Source organism: Impatiens glandulifera, chromosome 8 (assembly GCF_907164915.1).
Source record: "Impatiens glandulifera chromosome 8, dImpGla2.1, whole genome shotgun sequence".
NCBI lineage: Eukaryota > Viridiplantae > Streptophyta > Magnoliopsida > Ericales > Balsaminaceae > Impatiens > Impatiens glandulifera.
Genome location: NC_061869.1, coordinates 17,342,998 through 17,359,656, shown reverse-complemented (window position 1 = coordinate 17,359,656; position 16,659 = coordinate 17,342,998). Strand labels below are relative to the sequence as shown.

The 16,659-nt window shown below is 35.8% G+C and overlaps 1 protein-coding gene across 1 annotated transcript; it reads right to left on the bottom strand.

The window, feature by feature from the left end:
• Positions 1-7,923: 7,923 nt before the first annotated feature.
• LOC124913115 (myosin-8-like) lies at positions 7,924-15,645 on the bottom strand. The gene is made up of 8 exons (XM_047453734.1): positions 15,626-15,645; positions 10,936-11,140; positions 10,028-10,156; positions 9,914-9,919; positions 9,338-9,481; positions 8,921-8,976; positions 8,637-8,804; positions 7,924-8,119 (listed from the first exon to the last, which is right to left on the bottom strand). Exons 1-8 carry the CDS (start codon positions 15,643-15,645, stop codon positions 7,924-7,926), a joined length of 924 nt encoding a protein of 307 aa, XP_047309690.1.
• Positions 15,646-16,659: the final 1,014 nt, after the last annotated feature.

Genomic DNA, 16,659 nt, shown 5'->3' with positions numbered 1-16,659 from the left:
TTTCGGTGAAACCCATCAAAACCGAAAGTACTACTATTAACTTTCGGTGTTACCACTTCATAATTTGGAAAATTAATTGGTTTTTCACCTACTAATCTAGACTCCAAAATAATCTAATCAAGTGTGTGTTGTTTTTAAAAAATTAAGATTGTGTTTAATGTTAAAATGTTTATGATTGTGTTTGATTATATAAAGAAGTGTATATATATGTTTGTGTTTGATGATCCCATGAATGTGTATAAAGTTTGATCATATGGATTATGTAATGTTTTAAGGTTATCAAATGTGTTAAATTAATTTTGTTCAAGGTCATTAGAAGATTAAAAATCAATTAATTTAACAATATGTGAAATGGTAATTATGAGAGTTAATAGTAAAACTTTCGGAAGTACACATAAAAACCGAAAGTTTTACTATTTACTCTCGGAATTACTAGTTCATAATTTGTTAAATTAATTGGTTTTCTACCTTCCAATCTACACTCCTAACTAATATTATCAAGTGTGTGTTTTATTTTAAAAATTTATATTTTGTTTAATGTTAAAATGTTCATGAATGTGTTTGATCATATAGAGAAGTGTATATGATTGTTTATGTAGGATTATCCTATGTATTTGTGTAATTTCTGATCATATGGATTGTGAAATGTTTTAAGGATATCAAATGTGTTAAATTAATGTTGTTTAACGTTATTAGAAAGTGAGAAACCAAATAATTTAACAATCTGACATGTTCTAAAACCGAAAGTTAAATATGTAACTTTCGGAAATATGCATAAAAACCGACAGATATACCAAAACCTCTCGATTTTGTGTATTTAAATTTAATTGAATAAATGTCAAAAAATAATCAAAACCGAGAGTTTTTTGAAAACTCTTGGAATTTAAACAATCAAAAACCGAGAGTTTTCATATACCTCTCGGAATTTAAACAATCAAAAACCGAGAGTTTTCATATAACTCTCGAAATTAAATAAAAACAGAGAGTTTTGATATAACTCTCGGGAATCACCTATTTAATTAAAAAAACCCTTCTTTCTTTCTTCCCTGTTTCTTTTCTCTCATCGCTCTCTCTATCCGCTTCTTCTTCCGCGCCGCCTCTTCCTCGTCGCCCATTCCAGCCGACGAAGCCTTCCGATTGAAGACCGTCCGCTCTCCAGCCGAAGACGAGCCTCCCGATTGAAGACCGCCCACTTTCTAGCCGAAGACAATGAGCATCCCGCGGATTGAAGACCGCCCGATTGAAGCAACCTCCTCCGTCGCGCCGCCGATTGAAGCAACCTCCTCTGCCGCTGCCGCTGTTTGAAGACTGCCGCCGGCGACATTTGAAGGTTAGTTAGTTTTTTATTTTAAGTTATATATATTAGTTTCATTTTAGGTCAGATTGGTTTTAGGTTAGATTAGTTAGATTTTAGGATTTTGTATGAATTGACTTATGTTAGAGTTGATTTAGGTATGAATTGAATTGGATTTATGTTAGAGATTTGATTTAGAATTGAATTGGATTTGATTTTAGGATTTTGTATGAATTGGATTGAATTTAGAATTGAATTGGATTTTAGGTTAGTATTTATTTAGGTTAGAATTGAATTGGATTTTTTTGGAATTTGTATAAATTGGATTGAATTTAGAATTGAATTGGATTTTTTTTGGAATTTGTATGAATTGGATTGAAATTAGAATTGAATTGTGTTTCAAAGAGTTGATTCAAGCGGACCTCGAACAATTGTACATGGATATTACATTGACACTTTGCAAATTTGAAATGATTTTTCCGTCGTCAATCATCGACATCATGATGCATCTCCCGTTTCACTTGTCATTTGAGGCTTTGCTTGGGGGACCTGTTCAGTATCGATAGATGTATCTGTTTGAACATTACATGGGTACAATGAAAAGATATTTGCGGAATAATAACCACCCAGAAGCCTCTATAAGCGAGAGCTATCTTGTAAATGAGAGTATTAGTTTATGTGCCAGGTATATGGAGGAAGAAGAGCAAGAAAATGCACAAACTGAAATCTCGTGCATTTCAATATTTTCATCGTTGGAAGACCTATCTAACGGAAAAATATACAACTTGGATTATATCGATTGAGTGACAACTCATTCATACATTTTGAAAAATTGACCTGAAGCAGAACCTTTTTACATGTAAGATTCTATGTTGCTGTTATTAATTAGCATTAAAGAGTATGTTATTTAATATTCGATCTATTTGCAGAGATTATATGCAATATTGCAATAACAACGAGTCTCGTGGAGAAACATTTGCCGCATATTTCAAAATTAGAGTGAGTCAATTATAAACCATATATCCTAACTCTTTATATTTATTTTAACAACTACATTTCGGGTATATGTATAGGTTGCTCAATTAGGCGAATTTAACGACATATCAAGAGACCTCAAGATCTTAGGAGAAGGTCCAAGTATGTACTCGTCTATGTATGTTATGTGTAAAGTAAACAGATACAAATTATGTACAGAAAAACACGACGAAGGTTTGACCACTCAAAATTGTGGGATGGTTGTTGAAGGGTTCAATGGGTCTGAAACTATGTCATACTACGGAGTTTTAACGGATATAATCGAAGTGTAATACTTTTCTCACAAACGAGTTGTTTTATTCTAGTGTAAGTGGTTTGATACACACTCGGGAGAACTAGGAGTGAAAGTGGATAAATATGGCTTCGTAAGTATAAATGTAAACCGAATTTTAAAACCCAAAGTCAAGACCGTATATATTGGCGAGTCAAGCAAAACAAGTATTCTACGCCCCTGATATGTCAGCCCGACCCGGTTGGAAGATTGTGACAAAAATAAAACTGCGGTTTACAAATATATAGTTCAGATTAATTAATTAGCCGACCCGGTTGGAAGATTGTGACAAAAATAAAACTGCGGTTTACAAATATATAGTTCAGATTAATTAATTAGGTAGATTTATGTTTTTTACTTTATATTAATTCTTATTGCTACTTTATTTCAATTATTCGCTCATTTATTAATGGTATGCATTAAGAATGTCTAAAGGTAGTAAAGAACCTTGGTGGAGTATGAGGAAAACAACCAGCAAACTCTCTAAGCCGTACCAGAACCTCAATGCACAATCAGAAAACTTAAGGCTCCGAGAATCATCTTCTAAAGATCAACCACCTATTGCTGTGGTCCCGATATCTACTGCTCCCCCAGCAGTCGAAGATGTTGCTGAGGCAGAAGAGTTTGTAGAGAGTACGTTTGCTGATATGGGGGATGACGACGATGAGGTTGACGACGAGGGTCACGAGGAGCCTCAAGAGGAGGATGAAGAGGAGGAGCATGGATCCACTCCCGACCCATCATCGGCAGGTAACTTGTTTACAATTAGTTATAGTTTGAATTGATTCACATATCTAATTATGAATTTGATAATTTTTAAGAATCTTGTGCCCGCAAGAGACGGGGGGAAAACAAGAATATTGCGCTATCTAAGAGACCAGCAAGGACAAGGATTCCTATGACTTTTAGAGAGGTAGATGGGAGGCCCGGCGGTGCTGACGAGGGAAGAACAAGGTGGTCTAGACATGTGGGTCGGTTGTGCGGGATCCCTCAACCGTCTCACACCGTCTTTTGAAATGGAAGGCATTAAGTGCTGACCAATTGGATTACATTTGGACCTTCACAAAATTAATAATTAATTATATCATTCAATAAATATTTTATAACATTTGAATGTTTTTATTTTCAGGATCCGTTCAAGGCTACTAATGGTCCTATTGATTCTTTTCGAAAGACTGGAATGGGATACGTCAAGTAGATATTGGATAGATGGCGCTCAGATTTGAACAAAGAATATATCCGCGTACATCAAGGAGACAAGGCGACGGTACTTGCCAATCCTCCACCAGACTACGATCGAGATGATTGGGAGTTTGTGTATCGCAACCATTTCTTTACGGACAAATTTAAGGTACGGTTTCATAATTCAAATAAAATATGATATTAGTTATTCTAACTTTAATTTGTTTATTTGAAATTCAGAAAAATAGTAGCACAAACAGAAAGAAGCTAAAATTCCCGCATCATACGGGAAGTAGACCGTTTGCTCAAATTGAAGAAGAGTTGGTAAGTACATTATTTCTAATAACTTAATATAAAGATTGTTATGAATTATATAAATTTTTTATTTCAACAGGCGATTGAAATGGGACGGGCTCCATCTGTCGTTGAAGTGTTCAAGAGGACCCGTACCCCAGAACCGACAAAAGAAAACTCAACTCCCGTCCCGGACGAACGCGTGCAAGAGAAAATTGTAAGTGAATTGAATTTAAATAAATTACATATAACTAATTTATAAATTATTATATAATTGACAAATTATTTAAAATGTGCAGGTTGAGATGGAGGAAGTTCTAAGTAACGAACCGGAAATATCAGACTTTGAGTTGACGGAGAGAGTATTCGGACGCCAAAAGCATGGGGGAGTATTTGGTATGGGATCAGGCGTCCGACCCACACACTTTCGTGAGGATCTCCGAAGTTCTAACAATTCTCAACGAGCCACTGATCGATTGTTTGAGGAGAATCAAAGAATGGCGATGGAACTAAAGGAATTGAAGAAAAAGGATGAAGAAAAAACTCAAACGATTAATCAAATATCAGCGGAAAAGGTAGAATTGATTTCAAGAATGGATAGGGATAGTGCAAAACAGGAGAAGGAAATGTTAGAATTGAATGCAAGATTAAGGAGTTTTGAAATGTTTATGCGGCAATATCAACCACCTCCTCCCCCCGCCAGCTAATTCTAAGACGTTTCGACTATATGAATTGATTGAATATGTTTAATGGTTAATGTAAAACATGTTGTTGGGATGATTGATTTGAGAATTTTGGAATGATCATTTTGTTTTATGAATTGATTGGTTTGGATGAACAGGTTTAGGTTTCAGTTGAGCACAAAACAATAGGACTATTTTGTAAATTTTGTATTTAAAAACCGAAAGTTAAGTAGAATCTTTCGGTTTTTCTTCGAAGGAAAAAACCGAAGGTTAACTTAATATCTTTCGGTTTTTCTTTAAAGGGAAAAACCGAAGGTTAATTGAATATCTTTCGGTTTTTCTTCAAAGGGAAAACCTAAAGGTTAACTTAATAACTTTCGGTTTTTCCTCAAAGGGAAAAACCGAAAGTTAATTGAATATCTTTCGATTTTTCTTCAAAAGGAAAAACCGAAGGTTAATTGAATATCTTTCGGTTTTTCTTCAAAGGGTAAAACCGAAGGTTAATTGAATAACTTTCGGTTTTTCTTCAAAAGGAAAAACCGAAGGTTAATTCAATAACTCTCAGTTTTCTTCAAAGTGAAAACCCGAAGGTTAATTGAATAACCATCGGTTTTCCCCTTTGAAGAAAAACCGAAAGTTTTCCATACAACTCTCGGTTTTTCTCTCGGTTATCTAAACCGAAAACTCTAGGATATCTTTCGGTAAACGCACAATTATTTTTAACGACAGAGTCAATACCGAGGGATGGCGAGTGTTACCTTAACTCTCGGAATTTGGTCTATACCAAAAGTTATAAGGTCAAAACCGAGAGTTTTTACTCTCGGTTTTGACCCCTTTTTCACCAGTGGTAATATATAATTGAATTATGTGTTATAATTATTTTTAATTTTCGAATTTGTTTTTTAGTTTAAGTGACCTCACGCGAAAGATTAATGCATAAGTAAACTCACAAATTAATGTAGTAAAAATATATATATTATTGTTATATTTGTCAAATATAACCTATATATACATTTGTACTGCAATTATATAACATATATAAATCACAGATTAGTTGATTAGAAAATTATGTTATTAACATAAGGTTAATTTATTCAAGCCGTTCATGGTATTTTTAATTGTATATTTGATTTTCAATTTTAGTTGACCCGCTCCAAATTATGTGCTGGTTGGGGTTGGTTGTTGAGTTTAGAGATATCATATTTGCACCAAATTATTCACGAACTTCCTGCATCAAAGTTATCCTAGACCAGCTGAATGTAGCGTTTAGAGAGACATCTCTACTTAGTGGAAGTCTTTTCATGGACAGTGCAGATTTTTGATAGACGACGGTTCATCGATCAAGTTTTGTGACCATATTTGGTATAGTATTGTTAGAAGTATTGCATTGTCATTTACAACCCTCGCTTCGGTCGTGATCTGTAGAAATGTTTCGGTCAAGAACATGTTAGATCAACATTCAAATATTTTCACGAGTAGAATTAGATACATGAGACGTTAATGATAGAGAGGTAACCTTAGATGAAATTATATCGCTCTTAGTGGGTCGCAAGGTTGTGATTCCTTTTTCGTGTGATATATTATGTTGACAGGATATGGATTCCTTTAAAGTTAGTCATTGTTACACATTATTTGCGTAAATTGTTCTATATGACTTCTTATGGGAGAAGTTGTGGGATTATAAATTCTCTTAAAAAATATCTTTTTTGATTGAATTATCATGCATGATAGATAATGAAAAAATAGTTCATTATGGTTAGTCGTTGTAGATTGTGTTATGAAGAGATGGAGACAATACCTCACTTACTCTTTGTATTGGAAATGTGTGATTGTTATTTGGATCATACATTGAAACATGATTGGCATTGAGCGGATGATGCCTTAGTCAATCGCCGGTTGTTGGGATATTTGGATAGAAATTATGATATTGATTGTATTGTCGGTTGTTGGGATATTTGGATAGAAATTATGATATTGATTGTATTGAGTTGATTCATATTCTGATTATTTTCTGGTGGACTATTTGGCTTGAAAGAAAATATAAGATGTTTAATATTCACGATTAATGTGTTTACTCCACAATACTATTATTATGATAATATGATAGATCCCTTTTGGAAAATCAGTGGAGGTAGTCGATGAACTCATTGATATTATAAAGAATATATATAAGCTCGTTAATGTTAGATTTTATGTTAAGATTGTTCGTTGATGAGTATTTTTGTTTATGTTTTTATTGTTGCTCTCAAACTGTTAATCTAATTGTGTAGCATTAATATAACATAATTGTAATATTAAAAATTCATTCTCAAACAAAATGTTGAAGAAATGTAGATCAAGGTAAGAATGGCCTAGGCTTAAAAGAGATGATCTAGATTCAATAACTATTTCTTTCATTCCTCAAAATCAAAATTGAAATTGGCTCTAAATTTTTGGGTCTGGGACAACTGAGATATCCAACCACAAAATGAAACTACCAAAATGAGATAGGACCCAAAGGGTCTTTTGTAGGCACAATTTCTTCTTCTTGTGTTCCACGAGATCTAAAATACCAAACTGGCTATATATGTTTATGAGTAATGATAGAGATCAAGAATTTGGTGTCATGAATGATGTACCAACACGTGATTGGACTTGGAAAATGAAAGTTCTTTCTCCTATTAGATTTAAGTTCAATCACGCATTGACACGTCAATCCCGACACCATTTTTTTGGCAAAATCTGAAACATGAAAACAGACCATATGTTTGGTTTTATCAAGGATGAAAAAAAAACTAGAATAGACAAATTTTATGAGTAGAAATGATAAGATTGGAACTCTCCTTCAATAAAAACACAGGCATTGGCGGAGGCAGCGATAAATAATGGGATAGAAACCTAAAATTTGAGCTTTTTTAGGAAGACAAACAACTCCAACCACTTAGAGTTAATGTCTTTTGGAAAGGGAAATGTGTTGATTGGAATGAGCGAAACTTGATATTTCCACACTATCCTTATGCTACTACTAGCTTCTTGTGTTTGTTTTTGGAACAGGTCATTGCATTGAAGAAACCGTGTGAGAAACGACATGAACGGAACAGGGAAACAAAAAATAAACACAACAAAAGACCACAAAAGCAACAAGCCTAAAGTCCTAGTGGATCCAACTACTGTAAAAAAAATCATCATATAGAAAATTCTATGTGACGAAAGGACATTACCTCAGGTGGCGCAGCACAAAGCATATAAAAACAGTGATAGTTTCTCTCCGGGTCAGAAACTTGACAAACACGGGACCGTTCAAGTAGATAAGTCCGTATAACAGCTCCTGAAATTCTTCCCTTCTGAACAAACTGTAACTCCACAAACTTACCAAAGCGACTAAAATGTATATTAGGATTACCATGGAATGCATTAGGAAACATTTGAGATCAAAGAAACGTTGAACATCATCCAAAAGAATTATTGTTCCTGACTGTCTTGGCATTGCCAAATGCTTCTAAAACAGGATTTGACAGCCAAACAAATAAGAATGATGGATAAATAAGAAAAAAGATACTATGGGTTGTTTTGTTATTAAAACTTCATGTTGATTATGATCCTACAAAAAATCAACATTTGTTATGTTTGTCAAAATTCATGATCATCTAGAAAATAATTTGATCATGTTGTACCAAATGAAACAAAAGCTCACACTATAATCTGGATCATGATCCATAAGAAAAAACCTTATGCCAAACGAAAAAATTAAAATTACTTTCAATTTTTACTTTAACAAAATTTTCAATGTGATTGTGATAGTGATAAATGATGACAAAATACTTAGTCTTCTTAATAGGCTCATATGTGATACTAAACCTTGAACACTATCATTATCAGTATATGAAACAAGTTTTACAATGCTCGAACCTCTAAGACTTGCTGCTCCACTGTCCCTTTATCTGATTTATTTCTCCCCCCCATAAAAGCAAGATATTGCATGAGACTTTTTGTACTTTCTGTTTTGCCAGCGCCACTTTCTCCGCTGACCAAAATTGATTGGCTGACTCCCTCATTAATCATCTTCCTGCATTATTTACACATTTCCTTTATAACTTTCCATGAGAATAACAAAGTGCCTAAAACTATGAGAAGATTATAGTATAGTAACCTTTATATCGTTCCATGATATCATCAGCATACAAATGAGGGAGCCTCTGGAAGGGGTTGATAGCTATCAGTATGCTACCTGTATATGTCTGAAAGACCATTTTTACAGGTTAGCTTCAAAGTCTAGACAAACTAAACAAACTCTTCTACAAAGATATTAACGTTTTAGCCGCCTGCCACCATAAATGTAACATATCATTCAACTTAATTCTTTCATTTTGTTTTTTTAGATCAAGGTGGTGGAAGCTAGTTAAACATCCCGCCGCCATGATCCCAACTTCAATAGGTGCTATCAGTGGGGATTGAACACGAGTATTTAGCCTCTTAGTTCAAGATTTTTATCACTTGATCTACCCTATTTGGGTTGCTTTCTTTTAGGAATGTCCTCACAATTTCAAATTTCTGTAATAATTAGGAAAGGAAGAAAATGCAGATGGTGTAAAACCTTACATAAATTTCATTCAAGTCATATCGAGATCTTAAATTCTGAAGAACCCCTGGTCCGTGCAGATAAGCTAGCTTTGTCATATCATCCACACCACTGGAAGGAGCTTCAACGTCTTTTGGATGGACATTAGATGCATTACTAACAACCTAAATTTCAAAAGTTCATAGGATAATTAGTAAGATCTGAGCATCACATGATAATACATGATTAAAACTGTAAGCATGCAAACATGTAATCTAACTACCATGTTTAAGAATTTTGGAGATGATCTTCATGGATATTTTCCATAAGAGTTAGATATTGAAATGATTCACTAAATATTGAATAATTGTGTTCTAAACCAGTTTTTTTTTTCCTAGAAGAATTGGCATATGATTCCAAATGTGATCATGTGGATGGAATGAAAGCAAAGAATAAAACATGTTTTTTCCTGTTCAGAGTGACACAACCCAAAAGGAAGATATCGAGTTGGACCATGATGAGTTTACATAGATACTTTCTTCTGTTTGAATCAATATGATTTTAGCTTCTTCTTTTTTTTCTTTATATGATGTCCACTTGAGTTCTTTTAATAAAACCATGTTCTGGAAAAATGAGAATAAAGTCATAACAAAAGATATACTAGAACTAATGTTTTCTCTTCCAGAAATCATGTGGTCACAAAGAGCACTGGTATTATTCCTAATGCTCACCTCCTTTCCCGACGAACAGTTTACTTTTATTTCTTCCCCTTTTACTTCTATAACTTCCCCATCTATCCAAGCAACTTCAGGATCCTCCACCCACACATGAGATCCAACTACTAAGTTAATTGCGGGACTCTGCACATGGAAGAATCATTAATACACCATTAACCTTTAATCAATATAATTTTCTAGCATGAATATAATATACAGCTATAAATGGATATGTAAAAATTGGCTTCATGGAGGAAGAAAAAGGAAAGGTGAATATTGTCAACTCAGTGGAAATTCCGAATTTGAAGTTTCTACTGCCATACTTCTAAAAATCTATCCGTTTTTGTCAATCTATACTAGTAAACTCAATAATACAGATGAAATAAACAACCTAATATGGAGAGATGAACCAAAATTCTCATAAAAATTAAATTTAGTCCGCAGGAACTTCATATTAATAGAAATACAGCAGAAACTAACCATTGATGACTAAATTAGGTCCAAATCCCTCCAGGATCCAGTAAAACGACTAGCCGCTGCCGAAATATGTATAAATATAGGACGAAGAAGAAATTTCAAGGAGGAGGAAAGTAGTGAATCGAATAGAAACCATTGACAGTTGAATATTGAGACTGTGATATCACCTGGGAGAGAGATAGGTCAGGCAAGAAAAACAACATTAGACATACGTAAGATAAGAACATGCATGATAATAAAAACACGTAAAAGAAGGATTTCATGCATTTAGGTATTTGATATCAGAATGGAGTGCATGTTTTGAGTCTGTTCCACCAGAGACATTTTGTTGAGCAGAGGAGACCCCGTTGTTCCTCCTCTATTCAGCGGCGTACAGAAATCTCACCAATCGCACATTAAAAAGCGTTGGAACTATTGATTATGGGCTTCGTATGTGATTTTTCAACCTTGCTTTGAGATTTTCGTACGAGATCAATGGCTGCGATTGAGAGGGGACGAGAAATAGCTGCAACATGAGCATCTCCGTCGGGATCATCAGCCGCGGTGCAGACAGAGAGAGAGAAAAAGAGAATGAAAGAGGAGGGAAGGTGGTGGCAGCGATCTGTTTTCTGTTGTGAGAAGGGTGCTAATTGGGCGTTATGCCACGTCAAGCTAATGGATGTTCAAGAAAAGAGAGAAAATTCATTAATCAAATCATTATTTATTTACTTTAATTTATATATATATATATATATATAATATATAAAAGGATAATACATAGATTCATCCTTAAATTATAACTCAGATCTTCTGCTACCACCGATTGCTGTGTTTCCCTGTGGCGGACCAATCAGATTGCAGCATTATTATTTTAATAATAAATCAATTTGGGTAGGAGACGGAGGGAGGGAGAATCCGGAATCCGGGTTTCGGCCCGGGTTCACACCAGACCCCGTTAACGGCAGCGCCTGTTAACGCCAGGAAATTATATAATATTCATATGATACCCAGATAAGATATCTTCGCTCAGGGCACCGTGTCAGAGGGGAGGGTGAGATGCGATGGGAGCGAAGATCTACACGCCCGTTGCCCTGACCCTCATGTAAACCCCCCATACCCACTCATGAGAAGACCGCTTGCCTTCCATGAAAATACAATTACCCGTCTATGTAAAGACCAAATTGACAGGGATTTTATATTTACGTTTATTAAATATTAATTTAATTTATTAAAAAACACATGCAGCGATATAATATTCGCTTCAATTAATTCATTCATTTTTTTTTCTAGGAATTTTATTTAATTTTTTATTTCAGTTTTTTGGCTTGGAGACCCTCAGGAGCGAAGATATATTTGCTTCAATTAATTTTAATAATTATATTTCCGTTTATTAAATATTAATTCAATTAATTTATATTTTTTTAAATTAATTTTATTTAATTTTGTTATTTAATTTTTTTGCCTCGAGACCCTCTGGAGCGAAAATATATTTGCTTCAATTAATTTTAATAAAAACATCATGTAAACCCCCCAACCCACCCATGACAAGATCGCCTGCCTTCGATGAAAATACAATTACCCGTGCATGTAAAGACCAAAATGACATGGATTTTATATTTCCGTTTATTAAATATTAATTTAATTTATGAAAAATCACATGCAGCAACCGAACAAATCTTCGCCTCAATTACTTGGCTATTTTATTTTTATTAATTTTATATTTCCGTTTATTAATAAATGTTAATTCAATTAATTTAAAATGACATGCATGAAACGACCAAATATTCGCTTTAATTTTGTTTTTCGAGGAGACGATTGAAAGCGAAGATTTCTTCTTTTCAATTATTTTTAGCCTGACGTTCATGTAAAACCCCCTCCCCTCCCATGAGAAGCCAACTTGCCTGTCATGTAAAATCACTTACCCGTGCATTTACATCCCGCGAATAAATCTTCACTTCGAATAACAGTTTTTATTTTCAATTTATTTTTTGAATTTTTTTAAGAAGTTACGATATGGAACGAATATTTATTCGCTTCCATTACTAGTTGATATAATTTCCATTTCCCGCTCCAATCCCATTCTCCATCATTTTCATTTTCATAAGCAACTGTTCATATTCTTCTCTCTCTATCTCCCGACGATAATCCAAACACTCAACGTCGAAACCCTAGATATTTCGTTTATACTACAAGGATTTCTTCTGAAGATGTCAGGGAACCAAGGCAACAACATGGAAGTGGATCCCATCGACTCCCGAGAGGTCGTCTTGCAAGTTTGTAGGAGCATAAACGAAAACGAAACTGCCCCCACTCCTGCATCCAACGTCAATCCCAGCAATAATCCAGAGAGGTATGTTAATCTTATTGTGTTTATACTAATTTTATTCAATTTATTCAATTTATTTCGTTGAATATTGATTTATGCTATCCCACCAAAAATAATGACTTCGAGGTTTAATAACTTTAAATATGAAAAGAAGAGGAAGAGAAATCCGAAGACGAATACTAAGTCGTCATCGACTGCTGAATCAGTTTCCACAGTTGCTGTCGAAGCTACTGATGTTGCTGCAGGTACTACCCATTTTGATGAGATTTTACCACCACCTTTTCCCCCTAAAAAAAAAACCCAATGTTATTCCTACATCCACTCCAACAGTCGATGAAGAGTTACTAGAACCACCCCCAGAAACCACTAATATTTCTCCGTGTACTACCCCATTCGATGAAGAGTTACCACCATCTCCCCAAAAAACCAAAACCATCAAGAAACGTAAACTGACATTTCTAACCCGATCATCACCTCATGGCCTCGCTCAACTGATTCCTAAATTGAGCGTAGAACAGAGGGAAGCCGTGAAGGAAATCGAGTTTGGTTCTCTTCTTACAATGGACGTCTCCAAGTGCCTGGCGCATTTTTCCAGACACGTAATCCAATGTTTTGACCCGGATAAGAGTTCTCTGGTATTGGCCAACGGTGATGAGATCCTTATCGATGAAGATCTCGTACAGCTCGTGATGAACCTCCCTAGAGGGGCAACGAACGTAGTCGAGTCCGTTGGGGGGGACAAGACTAAGGACCCTGATTATTTTCATTTCTTGAGGGATTGGAAGACCAGATGGACCGGGGAAGACTCAAAAGCTCCCGAAACACTATCTATGATCCCCAAGATATTAAGTAACACAAGTGCAGACAACGATTTCAAAATCGACTTCGTTGTCTTTGTTGTCTCAAGTTTTTTATGTCCAGTTCAAAATTCACGAGCCAGGTAAACATGTATTCAAACCTATTATATATCTAATTGTATTTGTGAATACTGACACATGTATTTTTTTCATTTCAGGTTCAAAATTCTCAAATCCTAAATGGATGTTGATAACATAAAGGAACTGAACTGGTGCCACTTCACACTACAACGATTGGTTGACAGTGTAAGAAGTTGGAAAAAAAAGCCAGTAAAGATAAAAATCCATATTTCGATGGACCTATAACCCTTTTATCGGTAAGTATTGTTGCCTCTCTTATATATGATTTATAGATATCTAATATTTTCTAACATGTTTCCCATTCCTTTACTCCAGATTTGCTACCTAGATGGTATTTTTGTGGAAGGTGAACGTATCCCCTACGAAAGAAAATTTCCAATAATCTCTTGTTGGGATGACGTCACCGTGTTAGAGTTTACCAACTTAGAAGTTCGTGCCGGTGGTTTTGGGAAGGGCCGTGCAAGGGCGCGCTTAGCAGCTAAACAACCCGAGAATCCAGTTGACTCGGTTGAATTAACAGAAGACGATAATGAGGTATGTGGAAACAAGAAATTGACTCCCATTTGTCTATATTATCCTGTTTTCAAGATTAATGAAATCTGTTTTTCATAATGTACAGATGTTGACATCCAAAATCCTGCAAACTTTTAAAGATACAGCCCAACAGCTGAATTACCTATCAGGGGAGTTGGAGAAACGCAACATCGATCCGAAGCCCTTTTTTGAGGCCGGTTTCCTGAACCTCAGAGAGTCTGAAGGGTTCATGAAACACTTGAAGTTTGTGAACGATGGTGAGGTTCGTATAGGTGTGGAAGATCCTCCAAGGGAGGCACTTGGGGACACTTTACAGTGTGCGGGCTTGAAAATCACTAGTCCCCGGGTTGATTACACATGTGAGACTGCCGTGGAGGACAATGCAGACAATCCACCAGCACTAGTTGAACTGAATGATATTGAGGATGCAGTGATGTCAAATCAAGAAAATCCATCAGATCACGTTGAACAGAATGATCTCGATGATGCCGTTCTGCACAATGAAGCTCCGTCACCCCCTGTGCAACCGAAATATGTTGAGGATGTAGGTCAGGACATTGAAGATGAATCACTCCTTCTTGAACAGGAAGATGTAGAGGCTGTATTTCAGCACATTCAAGCCAAGTCACCCCCTCCTCAGCAGGACGAACATGAGGATTCAGTTCTGCCCAACAAAGATGACTCACCCTGTGTTGAACCAACTGATCATGAGGGTGAAGGGAAGGACCTGATGGGGCACACAAAGTGCAGACAACCACTGTTGAAGACGATGATCAGGGTGAAGGGAAGGAACAGGTTGATGAACCAAAATCTCAGTATGTTGAACCAAATGATGAGGGTGCAGGGAAGGAAAATGTTGCGGAACCCCAAGCTCAGTCTGTTGCACCAAGTGATCAGGGTGAAGGCAAGCAACAGGTTGAGGAACTCAAATCTCAGCATGTTGAACCAAATGATCATGGTGCAGGGAAGGAAAATGTTGAAGAACCCCAAGCTCAGTCTGTTGCACCAAGTGATCAGGGTGAATGCAAGCAACAGGTTGAGGCTTCTAAGGCCGTTGAATCTTCTGAAGATGAAGATGAAGGTGATGGGGGGGGACGCATCAACATTAGAGAATATCCTAAGAGGAAGATCTCAAAAATTCCTGTGCACCTTCGATCCCCTTACATGCAACAGGTTGCGGATATGTTGGACCACAAAATAACCAACAAGGAACAAAGATTAGCCGATTTTGTGTTTGATGAAGACCTGCCTCCATTGTAAGTTAGTTCGCATGGTTTTAGAAATTTGAAAAATGAAATTAGTTAGTTATGGTCTTCTAAATGAATGTATTTTGCAGTGACGTTCTGTACGAAGGTGCACCTGGTAATATCACCCGTCATTTACTTCGTACAATGATAATGGGTGAAGAAATTGCGAGCGAAGTGATTGACGCTTGGTCCATAATTGTGCACTTCAAATGCCGTAGGTTTCCAAGGCATGAACCAAGAATAATTTGTTTCACATCAATTTCACATGTAAGTGCATCTCTTTTTTTGTGCTATGTATCCTTCAATGTTCATGACTTTGATGCTCTGCCCTTATTTTGCAGGTTAATATGGAGCATGATGCCACCTTATTTTCCCAATCCATTGAAGAAGACATGAGAAACTACGAAGTCACAAAAGAATACCTCATCTTCGCTGACGTGGTATGTACATATCCCTCAATTCCAAGTAACGAGTATGCAATAAATTAATAAATGTTTGTGTTCTTTTTGCAGATATTCCTACCCGTTGTCTTTTCCAGACATTTCTTCCTTGTTTGTGTGAATATTAAGGACTCCAAAATTATTGTACTAGACAACTCCGGTCGTCCTCATAGAATGAAAATTCTGGACAAGTATGTCACTTTGAGGAAACAACTCGATTGTTTTGTGAATTTCTTGGCAAGTCAAGGAATGGAAAGAATGGCTGCAAAGGTTAAAAAATACAGGATAACGGCCCCAAAGCTGGACTGGCAAGACCAAACAAACAAGACAGACTGTGGTGTATATTTAATGAGACATATGGAAACATATAGAGGAACGCCAAAGGATTGGTCTATTGACATCAACGAAAATAATGTAAGTGTTATACCATATGTTAGTAGATGACATTGAACAATTTTAGATGTTCTTATACTAAAATACAGTACATCGTGTTGTTTTTAATGATGTATCAGGATGACTACATTCAACAATATATGAACGACGTAGACCCCGTTCTTGCTGAAAAGTATGGCGGTTTGGAAAAGATATGTTTGAAATTGCCATGGCAGGATTCCAAGAATTACACTGACTGCGGCATTTTTTGCATGAGACACATGGAGACGTATGAAGGTGAGGTGAAGGGTTGGAAACCTGGCTTTGGCGTTAA

What these genes read in the sequence shown, in the direction of transcription:
- LOC124913115 (XM_047453734.1), bottom strand. Translation starts at nt 15,645, where the DNA reads ATGACGGGTGATATTACCAG. An exon ending in TACGAAAATCTCAAAGCAAG is followed by an intron (nt 10,157 to 10,935) that starts GTTGAAAAATCA and finishes TTCCATGTGCAG; the next exon opens with AGTCCCGCAATTAACTTAGT. An exon ending in TTCCAGAGGCTCCCTCATTT is followed by an intron (nt 8,805 to 8,920) that starts GTATGCTGATGA and finishes TAAATAATGCAG; the next exon opens with GAAGATGATTAATGAGGGAG.